The sequence below is a fragment of the Mercenaria mercenaria genome, chromosome 3, assembly GCF_021730395.1.
Source record: "Mercenaria mercenaria strain notata chromosome 3, MADL_Memer_1, whole genome shotgun sequence".
Taxonomy (NCBI): Eukaryota; Metazoa; Mollusca; class Bivalvia; order Venerida; family Veneridae; genus Mercenaria; species Mercenaria mercenaria.
Window position 1 is genome coordinate 2,027,200 of NC_069363.1, and position 14,063 is coordinate 2,041,262.

The window sequence follows — 14,063 nt, forward strand, 5'->3', positions numbered from 1 at the left end:
TACCGACAGAGCTAACGCTTTACCGACAAAGCTAACCGGCTATCTGACACTTTACGTCTTAAAAATGTAAATATAAAAAACCCAGTCTAAATATATATTTTTTATTCTTACAAAATGTTGTAAGTAAGCCTTCTGATTGGCTAGCGGAATGGTCGTCAGAACGAGGCTGTCAATAGCATGTCATCAGATCCTAAGCATAGCGTAACAGGAGATGTACTTTAGTAAGATAGCATCATGGAAATACAAAAGGTTACAGTTAGTTTGTGGTGTGTCTTTAAGGTAACTTGACAATAGCCTCTACTGACCTTGACATTTTATAGGGAAAATTACAAATATATATAACTCTCAAAGTTAGAATTGAAGCTCAAACAAGAGCTGGCACTATCAGTGACAAACGCCCCTGAGGTTTGCCCTAGAATGCTACAGTTCGATGCGCAAAATATGCCAGAATAGTTTAGGTATAACTCACTTTTCGACCAGAAAATCAATTTCTCCTAAGGTAACCTTGACCTAAGAGCTAGAGTCTGGGTCTTGAGCATGACACACTAACTCATCATAGGGAAAATGTGACAAGTAATGTTTGATGACGGCAGAGTTATTGACTGGACAAGAAACATAAATGTTAACTTTTGAATCTAAGTTTGACTTTGACTTTGAAGCTAGAGATCTTGGACTTGCGTCTGACACGTCATTTCAATATAGGGAACGTTTATGCCATGTAATTTTAAAATGTCTTCATCGATGGAATAGTTATGGAACGGACAAGAAACACACCATGTAAACCGTTAACCTCTAAATATGACATCGACCGTGGAGCTAGTTGTCTGGTTGTTATACATGACACGTTTTCTCGTTATCGGGGAATATTTCTGCTAATTAATTTCGAAATTTCTTGATTAATGACAGAGTTACGAACCGGATATGAAACAGAACCTTTTAACCTTTCACTTGACTTCCAAGTGTAAACTTAATCTTGGAGCCAGGGGTCTGGGTCTTGCGCGTAACACATTGTCTCCTTATTGCAAACATTTATGCCAAGTTGTTTCAAAATCCCCTCAGCGATAACAGAGTTATCTATTAAGATATGACTTATAAATATGACCTTGACCTTAGAGTAAGGGATATGGGTCTTGCGCGTGAGGCATTGTCTGATTATGGTTACCATTTATGCCAAAATATTTCAAAATCCCTCCATGGATGGCATTTGAGCACTAAGTCAGACCTTGACCTAGGAGCTAGGGTTCTCATTTTGATAATTATTTATGCTTAGTACCTTTAAAACCTCTTGATGAATGGCAAAGTTACGATCCGGACGCGAAACAGACCCTATTTATGTTTAACTTCTAAGTGTGACCTTGACCTTGTAGATAGGGGTCCGAGTGTTTCACATGAAACGTCGTCTCATTAAGTTAATATTTATGCCAAACTATTTCAAAATTCCTTCATGGTTGACAGAATGAATTTTACAAAGGGTCGGTCTGACGGACGGACATTTCGATTTTAATATGGCCACCTTCTGGGGCATTAAAATCAAAGTAGTAGTAGTACTTATTTACTGTAGTGTAAATAAAAAGGTTTTTTTTTGCTGAAACATGTTTAAAGAATGTAAGAATGTTATTATCAAATAAAAAACCTAAAATCAACTGCTTTTGTAAAATTCTTGAAAAAGATATATACTTAATCATTTAATAACAACATTTGATTGAGAATAGCTCTAGTTGGTTTAATTTGTACGCTACAGCAGTGTACATGTATTTAGGTAATTTACAACCATCCTTTACACGGAATGTTACGGATCAGAGGGATAGACTGGCTATATTCATCACTACAACCCGGCAAACTGTATGAAATCTAAAGTGGTAGGATGTTCATGGCATGGGGATCCTGGCCTGAAAAATGACGTAATTTTAAGACTGACAGGGACCGATATTTCGAAAACTTTATCGTATCGGCTGCAAATGTCAGAAATTAAAAAGCAGTCACTCAGCGACAGTAAGCTTGTGTATGTTATTCGGCTATCTCCAAACACTTCTTAACGACCTCGTAAAGCGCGCGTAACTTAAATTATTGTATCATTATTGATAATCCATTTAATGACGTCATTTTCGACCAACTGCACGTGTACCTGATAGCCCAAAAGTTGTCTATTGCTAAACAACAAGGGAAATATATACCTTTTATCCCTTGCCAACCGTACAATGTCTCATTTTTATCAGACTTTATTTCGTTATAAAGTAAAAACAATTGTTTGATATTTCAGCGATGAATAGCCCATATAATTATTTTAGAGATGCTCAATAGCTTTATGTTAAACTTAAACTCTAATAAACTTTTGGCCACATATAGATCTACCATCTTTTGTATAATAAGGAGTGTACAGTGTTTTTCTAATGTATATTCAAAGAGCAAATTAAATATATATAACACTTATATTCAAAGAATCTTTCCACTAATCAACTTTTCAACTGTATCAATCTTTAATTAAAATACATAACCTCTGTGCAACAACACTGTTAGAGTTTGCAAGAAACAAGGTCACACTTGTGATAAGAAAGTAAGAGTTTCACGCCTTCATACCGTGATGGGAAATTTCAACCATAATTGTGATATACATACCTTAAAGGATACACATTATGTATTTCTATAAAGACAATGTGTATCATACTGCGCTAAAACTTTCAGTGCGATTTTCAGAGAATTGACTGTTATGTTTTCATTTATTTCCAACACCTTTTGATGAATAGCATCCGCCAGTAAATATATACAGCAATAACTATGGTAAAAGCCAACATTTATTTGTAATTTTTTAATTGATTATCATATCAAAATACCGTCGGTGCCAATTACCAAAAAGTATAAACATGTAGGTTTATTATGAAGGGGCAAAAGCATAGTCCTTACGATTCAAATGCCTTGCAATTCTGACAAACCGTTGAACGTATGGCCCGGATGCAAACGAACAGGTGTTAAGGGATTTTAAAGAGTATTAAAATCGGCGCTTTTTTATCTAAAAACAACACAGTAACTAAAAACATTAAAACCCATCCATATGAAATAAATTCAGGTTCGTTGACACGAACGGACGGAATGACAACTTCAATGAATATATTCCCGCCAGTTTCAGCGTGGCACAATGAGAGACAAACAGATTCAGCTTCAGATAGGTAGAAATACATAAGTTTTTATACGCTACGAGAACGTCAAGGGGTGGGTTCTTCAGCCTCAACTTACGAGGACATTCACAAAGCATCGTAAATAACAATGCTTTCGAGAAATCCGCTACGAATACCTTACGTACACTTTACGAACATCACAGGACTTAAAGTGCGTTTGTGATAATGGATCCTGGTTTACATGTTGTTTTGAGCGACTTTGATGCTATCAGTATTGCATCAGTCTAAAATCGATGGTTAATTGTCTGTGACAACATAAGCTGACCGCACGCCAGAAGAATAATAACCAAAACCCAAATAGTTTCTTTTACAGGAATTTAATCCGTCGAACTGAAATCAAACAAAAAATACATTCAAAAATAATCCTATCCGAAAAGTGTATCCGAAATGTTGCAATAGATTTTTCACTAGAAAATAGAGAAATTCACGCCAAAACGTACAATCACTTTCAATATCAATAAAACAATAATAATACAGTTAATTTACAAACATTATACCTCTATTTGGGCCTTATAGTCGACGCAACGCACAAAATTCTTCAACAAAGAAACGTGCCAGAACGTTGGCAAAACGTTTCCATTACAAATGGCGTTTTTTACAAGGGGAGATAATTATGTAACTCATAAGTGACTAAAACCCACACGTCCGCCGTTACATGGCTCCCCAAATTAGTAATAACATTACTAATTTTACATGTCCCAAACATAATACAAAATAAACATGATGCAAAATAACATAACAGTGTTGTCTGCTTACAGTACAGTTACCCAAAGAGGGAAAATACTGATTTTCACTTGTAATTGTCCATACACTGAATAAACTATCAGAAAGCCTCGTGTCTACACAATCTATGGCTTCCCGACGGGGACTTCTTCGGTCTCCAACAAAATGATCAGTTTGTGAATTGGTCTCTCATAGTACACTAAACTCGTTTGTTTCCCCGAGCCTACAGATGGTAAAGCAAGTTTAACCTTTCGAACAAGACCATCAGTATCTGTTGTTGTTTCTACGACTCGACCCAAACGCCACTGATTTCGCGGAAGGTTATCATCCTTCAGTAACACTATATCTCCTATTTGAACATTACGTTTACGAAAATGCCACTTATTCCACGTTTGCAGATTCTGCAGAAATTCACTTTTCCATCTAACCCAGAACTGATCTACTAAATACTGTACCCGCCGCCAACGTTTCCTTGAGTAAAGGTCAACACGTTGAAAGTTCGCAGGTGGGGGTAAGATGACCTTGGATTTCTGCGTTAACAGATGATTAGGGGTCAAAGGTGTGGGTGAAAGTGGATCATTCAAACCCTCTACAGTGAGTGGCCTACTATTAACAATAGCGGAAGCTTCGCATAAGAAGGTCCTTAAGCTCTCGTCATCTAAATTTGAACCGTGCTCTAACAACAGCGAATCGAGAACATTCCTAACCGACCTAATCTGGCGTTCCCAAACGCCACCCATGTGACTTGCCGAAGGTACGTTCATCTTAAAATCAATTAGGTCGCAATTCTCCTTTAATAAATATTCCTGAATACGTTCCGAATCTAATTTTGATGCAGCTTCGTGAAACTCATTTTGAGCGCCCACGAAATTTGTACCTCGGTCGCTGCGTAACTGCCTAATAGGTCCACGTATTGATATGAAACGTCGAAGGCAATTTATGAATGAATCGGTTTCTAACGTATTTGCAGTCTCAACGTGGACTGCTCTACACAAGAGACATGTAAACAGTACCCCATACCTTTTCAACTCCTTTCTCCCCTCTTTAATCAAAATTGGACCAAAATAATCCACTGCACAGTAGGTAAAGGGGGGAGCAGGTTCTAAACGGTCAGTCGGGAGGTCGGACATTTTCTGATCTTGAACCATGCCTCTAAGCCTACGACATGTGACACACTTATATATTACTGAGGAAACACCTGAACTGATACCAATTATCCAAAGGCCATGATCTCGAATCTCATTAATAGTGATGCCACGCCCTTGGTGGTATACCCTTTGATGAAAATGTCTTATTATTAGGTCTGTAATGTGACCTCCTTTGGGCACAATGATTGGGTGTTTAACATTGCTAGGGACATCAAGCTGTCTGATTCGACCACCAACCCTAATGATACCGTCTTGATCTAGGAAAGGATCTAGCCGTAGCAAGTGAGACTCTCGCTTAAGAATCTTGCGGTGATTTTTAAGAGTATTCCTATCACTAGAACCTCGAACACTATTCCTTTTCAGGGTAGCAATTTCATGCTGAAAGTGCATAGATTGTAAGAGTTTGAGTATTTGTAGTTCTGCAGCCTGCAACTCCGAAACAGAAGGAGACTGATAATGGGAAAAAGATAGAGATTGAAAATGTTGTTTCTGTCTCTCGTCATTGTGTGTATTCCTAGTATGAACATATTTCTGAAACAGTTTGTCTCGAAACCTGAGACACAACGCGAAAGCCCTTTTTGCACGATGCCAATCTGAGAAATAACTCAAGCGATCGATCATGCTAGGATACTGAATTTCCTTAACACCTGTTGCGAGGGTTTTAACACATTTTACTTCTGGGTCAGCTGCATGTACTTCAGCTTCAATTTCTGCATTTGGTAAAGTACCTGACCAAAGAAAATCTGGACCAACAAACCAAAGAGAATTGCTTGTCAACTCCTCAGGATTGACTCCACGCGATGCAATATCTGCCGGGTTTTGTGCAGACTCCACGTATTTCCACTGAGACACTTCTGAATGGTCACGAATTTGTTGAATTCTGTTGGCAACGAAAACATGGAATCTTTTCGATTCATTTGCAATATAACCTAGGACAACTCGACTATCAGTCCAGTAGAAATGCTTAACAGATTCAAGGTCAAGCTCTTGATCAAGAAGTAGACCAACTCTTATCGACAACAGAGCAGCAGACAACTCAAGACGTGGAATAGTTATTGGCTTCAATGGAATCACTCTGGATTTGCCAAAGAGAAATGAACAGTGCACAGACCCTTCTGCATTTACTAGCCGTATGTAAGAGCACTGACCGTAACCTGTGGAACTTGCATCGGAGAAGTGATGCAACTCTGCTGAAACCACTTCACCAAACCCCTCAGGCTTCAAACACCTCTTTATTCTTAAGGTATCTGAATGCGCAAGACTAGCCCGCCATTTCTCCCACTTCACTCTTAGATAGTCTGGTAGAGGGTCGTCCCAGCCCAGATTGTCTGAACAAAGCTGCTGAAGTATTTGTTTAGCAATCAAAACAACAGGGGAGATAAAGCCTAGTGGGTCATATAATGAACCTACAGCAGATAAGATTCCACGCCTGTTTAGTGGTCGATCATTTGCCTCAATTTTGAACTGAAAGGTATCTGACTCTGTGCACCACTGAATGCCAAGAGCTCTTTCTATCGGTAATTTGTCACTCAATAGATTGATATCCTTCAAATCCTTAGCCCTATCTGATGGGTCAAAATGTGCAATAACATCCTTGTCATTGGACACAAACTTATGCAACCTTAGCCCGCCTTTACTGCACAATTCTTTACTCTTGTCAATCAAACTTACTGCTTCCTTCGCAGTGGGAAATGATTTCAACCCGTCATCGACATAGAGGTCCCTATGGATAAAGGAAGTGACATCACTACCAAATTCTTCTTCATTTTCAGAGGCCAGTCGTTTAAGGCCAAAGTTGGCGCAGCCAGGGGGGGATGTTGCCCCGAACAAATGTACCTTCATGCGAAAATCTTCGGGGGGTTTATGGTAGTCCTCACCACTCCACCATAGAAACCTTAGAAAGTTTCTGTGTTCTGGGATGACACGGAACTGGTTAAACATCTGTTCGATGTCGCACATTATGGCGACCCTTTCCTTCCTGAACCGAGTTAAAACACCAATAAGCTTGTTGGTTAAGTCTGGACCCTGAAGGAGGTATGAATTAAGACAATGGCCTTGGTAAGAAACACTACAGTCAAAGACAACGCGAATTTTATCGGGTTTCTTGGGGTGGTATACCCCATGATGTGGGACATACCATACACGACCGCTGTCAGCATCTGTTTCACTGCTAGGAATCTTTTCTGCATGATCATTATCAATAAGGCGCTGCATGAAATCAGAGTAATGAGACCGAAATTTTTTGTCTTTGTCAAAGCGCTTTATCAAAGAACCTAAAAGACGCAAGGCAACAGACTTGTTGTTAGGCAAAGAGAGTTCCTGATCTCGAAAGGGGAGGGGCATTTCATAGTGACCATTTCTCAAAGAGATATGTTTGTCTAAAACTGAAAGAAACCGCCTATCGTCTTGTGATACAGGACTACCATGATCGGCAGAATCTTTAAAGTCATGCTCCATCAGCTTAATTACATCAATGGGTGCAACTTCTTTAGTCGAAGTGCGAAGTGAAAACAGAACACTCGAGCGTGACTCTTCACTCGTTCTCAATGAATGAGGGAGCTCACAAGTAACAACTCTGTGGCTAAATCCAATACAATCCTGATCTGCAAACGAGCCTACAATACCGACTATGCCCCAACCAAGGTCAGTTTTCTGGGCATATGGTCCATCTCCAACTGGAGGAATTACTTCTCTAGGTACCAAAGCCTGTGGGCAGTTATAACCAATAAGCAACCCTATTTCGCACGGTAACAAGGGAGACAAATATTCTGCAACACCCTGTAGATGTGGCCATGAAAGAGCTGTGTCGGGAGTAGGTATATGAGAGCGATTTGCGGGTATAATACTCCTAGTGAAGGCATCTGGGAGTGAAATTTTTATAGGGTTGTCAAATGCACGCACCATTAACCCTTTCACCTTCAAACTCTTAACCAGTCTATTCTCGGCATACATCGTAGAGAGAGAAAGATTGACCTCCACACCAGACAAACCTAACTCGTCACAAGTGTCATCAAGTATGAATGTAGTATCACTCTGGGTGTCAAGCAAGGCATACACCAACCGTTCCACACCTGGGTTATCAATGTGTGAAACATACACCGGAACTACCATAGAACACTTATTAGGTGCGCTACTGTCACTTAGAAATGTTACACCTGTATGAGTCCTCTCACCATCTATTTGATTTTTGTCGCTATTTTCGCCTAAGTTACACGGGGCTTTTTTATCTCCATGCAAAGATGAGGGGTGCAACTTCGTACAGAACTTACATTTCAAGCGACCTTTACAGAACTTTGAAATATGGCCAGTACCAAGACAGCCAAAGCATAACTCCTTTTCACGAGCAAAACTCTTTCTGTCATTTAGGGTTTTCGCTAAGAACTGATTACATAAATCAAGTGCATGTGATTTACTACACAGGGGGCAGTTGGGTCTACTGACCTTGGGGTTGGAAGTCTGAGTAGAGCTATCACTAGAGAATGAGGCGAAAGCACGGGAACCAAACTGATTCTTGTCTGATCGGCCTGTAAACTTGGTACCTTTAGGGTTGTCCAATAGATTTTGGCTTCTTAACGACTGTAGCGAAGTGACAGGGTCACTAGCAATCTTCGCTTCCTTTGTCATGAATTCTACAAAGACACGAAAGGGGGGAAAGCTGTCATGCCGTTCCCTATAATCAGCGACTGACCTGTTCCACCTTGAAACGACCCATTCTGGCAATTTTGAAAGAATCTTTCTGTTTTCCTGACAGTCATTCAAAACAGACAGGCTAGAAATAGACTGCATTGCCGTTAGGCACTGTTTGAGGAAATCAGCAAGTTTTAACAAAGACTGAGAATCTCTGGATGAGATCTTAGGCCAAGACTCGAGTTTGTCACGGAATGCACAAGCCACTCTGAAAGGGTTACCATAACGGTGGTCTAATACCGACTTAGCCTCTTCATAAGCTTCTTCTGAAGAAAGTAAAAAGAAATTTGCCACTACTTCCCTTACTGGACCTCCAAGGTATTTCCTTAGGTAGTGGATCTTTTCTGAAGCAGGGATACGCTTTTGTTCGATTAAGGTCGAAAAGGCTGACTTCCAGCCCGGGTATTTCAGAGGGTCACCATCAAAGATGCCAGGTTCTGGAGGTGGGAGACAGTTAATCATAAGATGTTCAGTCAAAGATTTTGTGAGATTAACAATCTCTTGTGAAGGTGAGTTATCAGCCAAAGATAAGTTGGTCCTAGGTGGAAAGTGCACTAATGGCTCAGCTGAACTTACAGTGTTTTCATTTGAAGTCTGTGGAGCAACAGAAAGGTTTGTAGTAGTAGGAATAAGAGGAGACTTCACACTGACCTGAGAGTCAGAGACAAATGTTTCAGTAGCAATGGAAACCTTGTGTGTCATATAGGACTGGTTTACAATAGGAGTTTCCTGTACAGTATCCATTTGAGGGTCACAACTGTTTATATAATTACTAACAATTTCTTCTTTACTGCAAGTAGGGACAAGCAATTCAGGTATAACCTTGAGCACGTTTGCATCTGATATTTCTGAGCATGCATCATTATATATCCCTAATTTGACTTCAGCCATTTCTAATTCCTTTTGAGTAATGACCCTTTCAAATTCAGCCCTTGATTTGGCTTCGGCATCAATATACCTTAATTTTGTTTTTAATATTGCAGCTTCGACTGCCGCGTCTGAGCGTTTTGAAGCAGCTGAATATTTTGTTCTTTTTGACCGACTACTGCGTGACGAAACACGAGTATTCACCGAGTTATTTTCGGACCTTATTTCGCAAATCCTATCGGCAATTTTACACATAAACTGCTGATGTTCCATTTCAAGGTCTTCTAAGACCGTACATACCTGACTCCCGGTGTCATCAGACTCAAGTAACTGATTTAGGCTACTGAAGGCAACCCTAGTATCATTGAGTGACTGTTCAAGATTATCTCTACCACTGCGGATTTCATCAAGATTATCGCTATCAGAGAGTAGTACTGACATTTTGCTAATGTTGGCACGCCACGCTGATACGGCAGATTTGAACTTCTTTTCGCGCATACCGATTTCATATTGTAAGCCCCGTTCGGAGGGTTTATGTTCTCTTTCACTCCTTCGTAGAGAGACATTATCGGTCTCGGGCTCTTGAGGGACAATGGTATCATGAGATGATGTCTCGGGCCGGTCTGACATTTTAACAAATGGCTAATTCAACCAACAAAAAAATAGACAGCAAAGAGTGGTCACTTTAAACTAAACGCCGATGGTTGCACCAGCGTTCAGTCAAATTTTAATACAGTTATAGGTGGTCAAGCATTCCCGAGCTACGAAGTCTAATACACCACCTTTAAAGACAATACACACATATAAGAAATGGTTGAGCCTCCCAAGTATATGAAGTCTAGTACACCACCTTTAGGCAAATTACATACATGGATAAGTTGCCTAGCATATTCAGCCTGAAGTCTGGTTAAACACATTTAAACGAATTTCATATAAAAATGATCAAACATTCTAAGCTCACTAAGTCTGACAAAACACCTTTAAACATTTTTTTTACAAAGTACATGTATAAATGGCTGAGCATTCCAAACTCACAAATCGGGTAAACACCTTTAAAGTTTAAACAAAGTACACGAGTTGAGCATAAACTGCTATAAAACTGGCCGAGTATTTATTCATGCACCCAGGAAATCTCTATAATTGTAACCAGTCACACACAATCTCTGAATTTACAATTTCCTTTTCTTGGAAAATTCCTGAACTTGACGCAATTTTCTTCAAGAATCTTGGCAGCTGGATCTTGGGGTCACACACAATCTCTGAATTTACAATTTCCTTTTCTTGGAAAATGCCTGAACTTGACGCAATTTTCTTTAAGAACCTTGGCAGCTGAATCTTGGGGTCAACTGGTCAATACTCTTCTCATCAGCTGTGGTTGCTCCAATTTTCCATAGAGTTCGACTGTGACAACATAAGCTGACCGCACGCCAGAAGAATAATAACCAAAACCCAAATAGTTTCTTTTACAGGAATTTAATCCGTCGAACTGAAATCAAACAAAAAATACATTCAAAAATAATCCTATCCGAAAAGTGTATCCGAAATGTTGCAATAGATTTTTCACTAGAAAATAGAGAAATTCACGCCAAAACGTACAATCACTTTCAATATCAATAAAACAATAATAATACAGTTAATTTACAAACATTATACCTCTATTTGGGCCTTATAGTCGACGCAACGCACAAAATTCTTCAACAAAGAAACGTGCCAGAACGTTGGCAAAACGTTTCCATTACAAATGGCGTTTTTTACAAGGGGAGATAATTATGTAACTCATAAGTGACTAAAACCCACACGTCCGCCGTTACATTGTCTGTATCTTGTGACAAAAGGTTGTAAGATAATTAAAGTATTCCGCATGTACCACTTGATAAACACGAGGATTATTAACATTTGTAAATGTTATTATGCTTAATGTTGCCCATATGACCCAAAATGTGCACCCCTGCACAAGTGTGTCCCTTTGTAACCCACTACATACCTTTGATTGCTAGCCTAAGGGATACTTACTCTATTGCTCTGGCTACTTCGTCAGTGACAAGTGTCCATTTACGACCCACTACATACCTTCTTTTGCCCAGTTTTCCTAGTAGAAACTACTATAGCTTCGCTCCTGCTTACTTGTCTAGCAACCACCCTTATTACCATATATCATAATTGCATTAAAATTCATGGCTCCTGTAGCTCCTGTAGAGTTGTGGAGTCACAGGTCATCATAATGGTGATATTTTGCTGTATTTGATTCCGGATCTGTACACGTATTGGAAGTTGTGTATGATTCAACATTATGCAAAAAGGAGTGGTTGTTTATAGTTCGGTATTTCGGCAAATGAAATCTTTAAGTTAAATTATTATATGTCTTATGCATTTTCTAATTAAGCACTGTTTGATGTTCTACATCCTCTGAAAATATAAAAAATACTACGTATTTACATGAATTTCTTTATTCTAGTTTCTAACTAAACTGCATAGTTCTAAAGACATGCATTGTTCCTTTCATGTGGCATTTTTGAGACAAGAGTTGTAATGTTCATAATATGACAAAACCTACAATTTTAAAGGAGTCCAGTAGCTTTGGAAAAGCCAATCTAATTTTATCAGTGTTAAACATTTATTCATTTATTAAAAAAACTATTAACACTGAAATTCAGCTTTAGTCTAAAATGACCAATCTTTCAATTTGCAGTTTTGTCATATTATAAACATTAGAATATGAGTTTTTTTTCTAAACAAACTTAAACATGCCAAAAACAAGAAAAATAAAAGAAAGAAAAAAGCACGCCCGAGTCCGGAATTGAAACCGGGTCGCGGTGGCAATAAACATTTTTTGCACTGTTGACCAATACACCACGTAGGAATAAGTACTTAACGGTCATTAAAGATAAAGTATTATAATTCATAATCCAGGCAACCTCAGATGCCCGTTTCAAATGCTTTTCAATTTTGAATGGCAAAATTATTACTTATTTTTTATGTGTTGCAGCATGTTATGATTTGTCAATAACCAAGTTTCTTGAAAGGCCTTCTTAGGAAAAACAAAAATCATACTTCCTGCCTCCTATTTTAATTTTCGTACGATCTGGAGATCCGTGTCTTTAAGATATTACAATCATTTCTTAGCTCACCCTAATAGTCGGGGAGTTATTAGTGTAGGTGGATGGTCATCGTTCATCGTCTGTAGTCTATCACTAACCAGTTTCATAAACTTTGAGACTAGATCATAATTACACAAAGTTTGTTCTTGAGCACTCCCGCAAGTTCCTTTCTCAAGAGAATTCAAATGGGTCTACTTTACCGCTTTTGACAGTTACAGCTAAATATATGGACAAACTTACCTGGTACACTCATTTCTAGGTCTTCTCTAAAGTATGTTCAAAATAGAGATGTTGGCCCATTTTAGCGGACACAAGAGTTAAAATTAGAAATATCTTGAAACAAATTCTTTTCGTGAACCATTGACGAAACTTCTTCAAACTTGGTCTGTGGCATCATTGTAAAGTTGGTCTGTAGCATCATTGTAGAATCCTCTCCTCAATTTGTCCAAATGGTGGCTTTTGGTCCCTTATAGTAGTTTATACTAAAGACGGTTGAAACCATTCACGACCCAGCGTTTCATACATATATTCAAGGTGAAACAGTCAAAGTCAGATAAGCGACTTCTTAATATCAAAAATAATTATGCTTATGATTCACATTATTCGCGTAGTTTACATGATAGTGAAGAAATAAAGCAAACATGTGTCTTTAGTTCAGATGTTGCTGTATTGAAAGTTGTTATACTGAGATGTACCAATAAATATTACATTGTTATAAATGTCTGAACATTTTTCTGTTATCATGTATGATAGGAAATCAGTATAATAGGCAGGACTTTGTCATAGAGGCAAGATTTTCAGTTTTTAAATTCCAGTTCTTATTACAAGACAGATGTGAAATAGCGTTGGTGCAAAATTGAAATAAACAAGGTATAAATCCCTGAATAGTTTTGTTATATTTTCTGGTCCACTGACCGAGTTCATTTATATTTATGTACAAAGCAGTTCCACTTAAGCCACTGCTACGGGTCTTGAAGGTTGTTGCAGATGTCCTGTCGTGAACAGACTCGGTCAAACCAAATCTACTTTTATGTTTTGCTTTGTTGCCTTCTATTCCTCCAAAGATCTTACAGATATTATTTCTTTGATGAGGAATACATTCTTTGATAGTGTGTAATTGATGTTTAAATCGGATGTGCATGACACAAACATTGGGATGATTTCAGATGAATTTTATTGAGGATATATGTTTGTTTTGTGTTGTTATATACAGAAGAACCAGACTAAACCAATACAGCACTTAACTTTACTTCCAGTTTTAGAGTGAATACTGCATTATTTATTGTTGTTTGAGACTTGCACTTGTTATAAAGAATTTAAAACTGTAATAAAATGGTGTTACACTTTAGGAGGAAAATACAGACAAT

General features: G+C 38.5%; 1 protein-coding gene across 2 annotated transcripts; it reads right to left on the bottom strand.

Annotated features, from left to right (window-relative positions):
• Nucleotides 1-646: 646 nt before the first annotated feature.
• On the bottom strand, nucleotides 647-11,999 carry LOC123533867 (uncharacterized). Of its 2 annotated transcripts, none has more exons than XM_045315851.2 (2): nucleotides 11,252-11,999; nucleotides 647-11,084 (listed from the first exon to the last, which is right to left on the bottom strand). In XM_045315851.2, the coding sequence occupies exon 2, from the start codon at nucleotides 10,226-10,228 to the stop codon at nucleotides 4,022-4,024; it is 6,207 nt and encodes a 2,068-aa protein (XP_045171786.2). In that variant the 5' UTR covers nucleotides 10,229-11,084; nucleotides 11,252-11,999; the 3' UTR covers nucleotides 647-4,021. The 2 variants fall into 2 exon arrangements, with proteins under 2 accessions (XP_045171786.2, XP_053393722.1); XM_053537747.1 differs by having other exon boundaries at nucleotides 647-10,823; nucleotides 10,920-11,999.
• Between the last annotated feature and the right edge of the window lie 2,064 nt (nucleotides 12,000-14,063).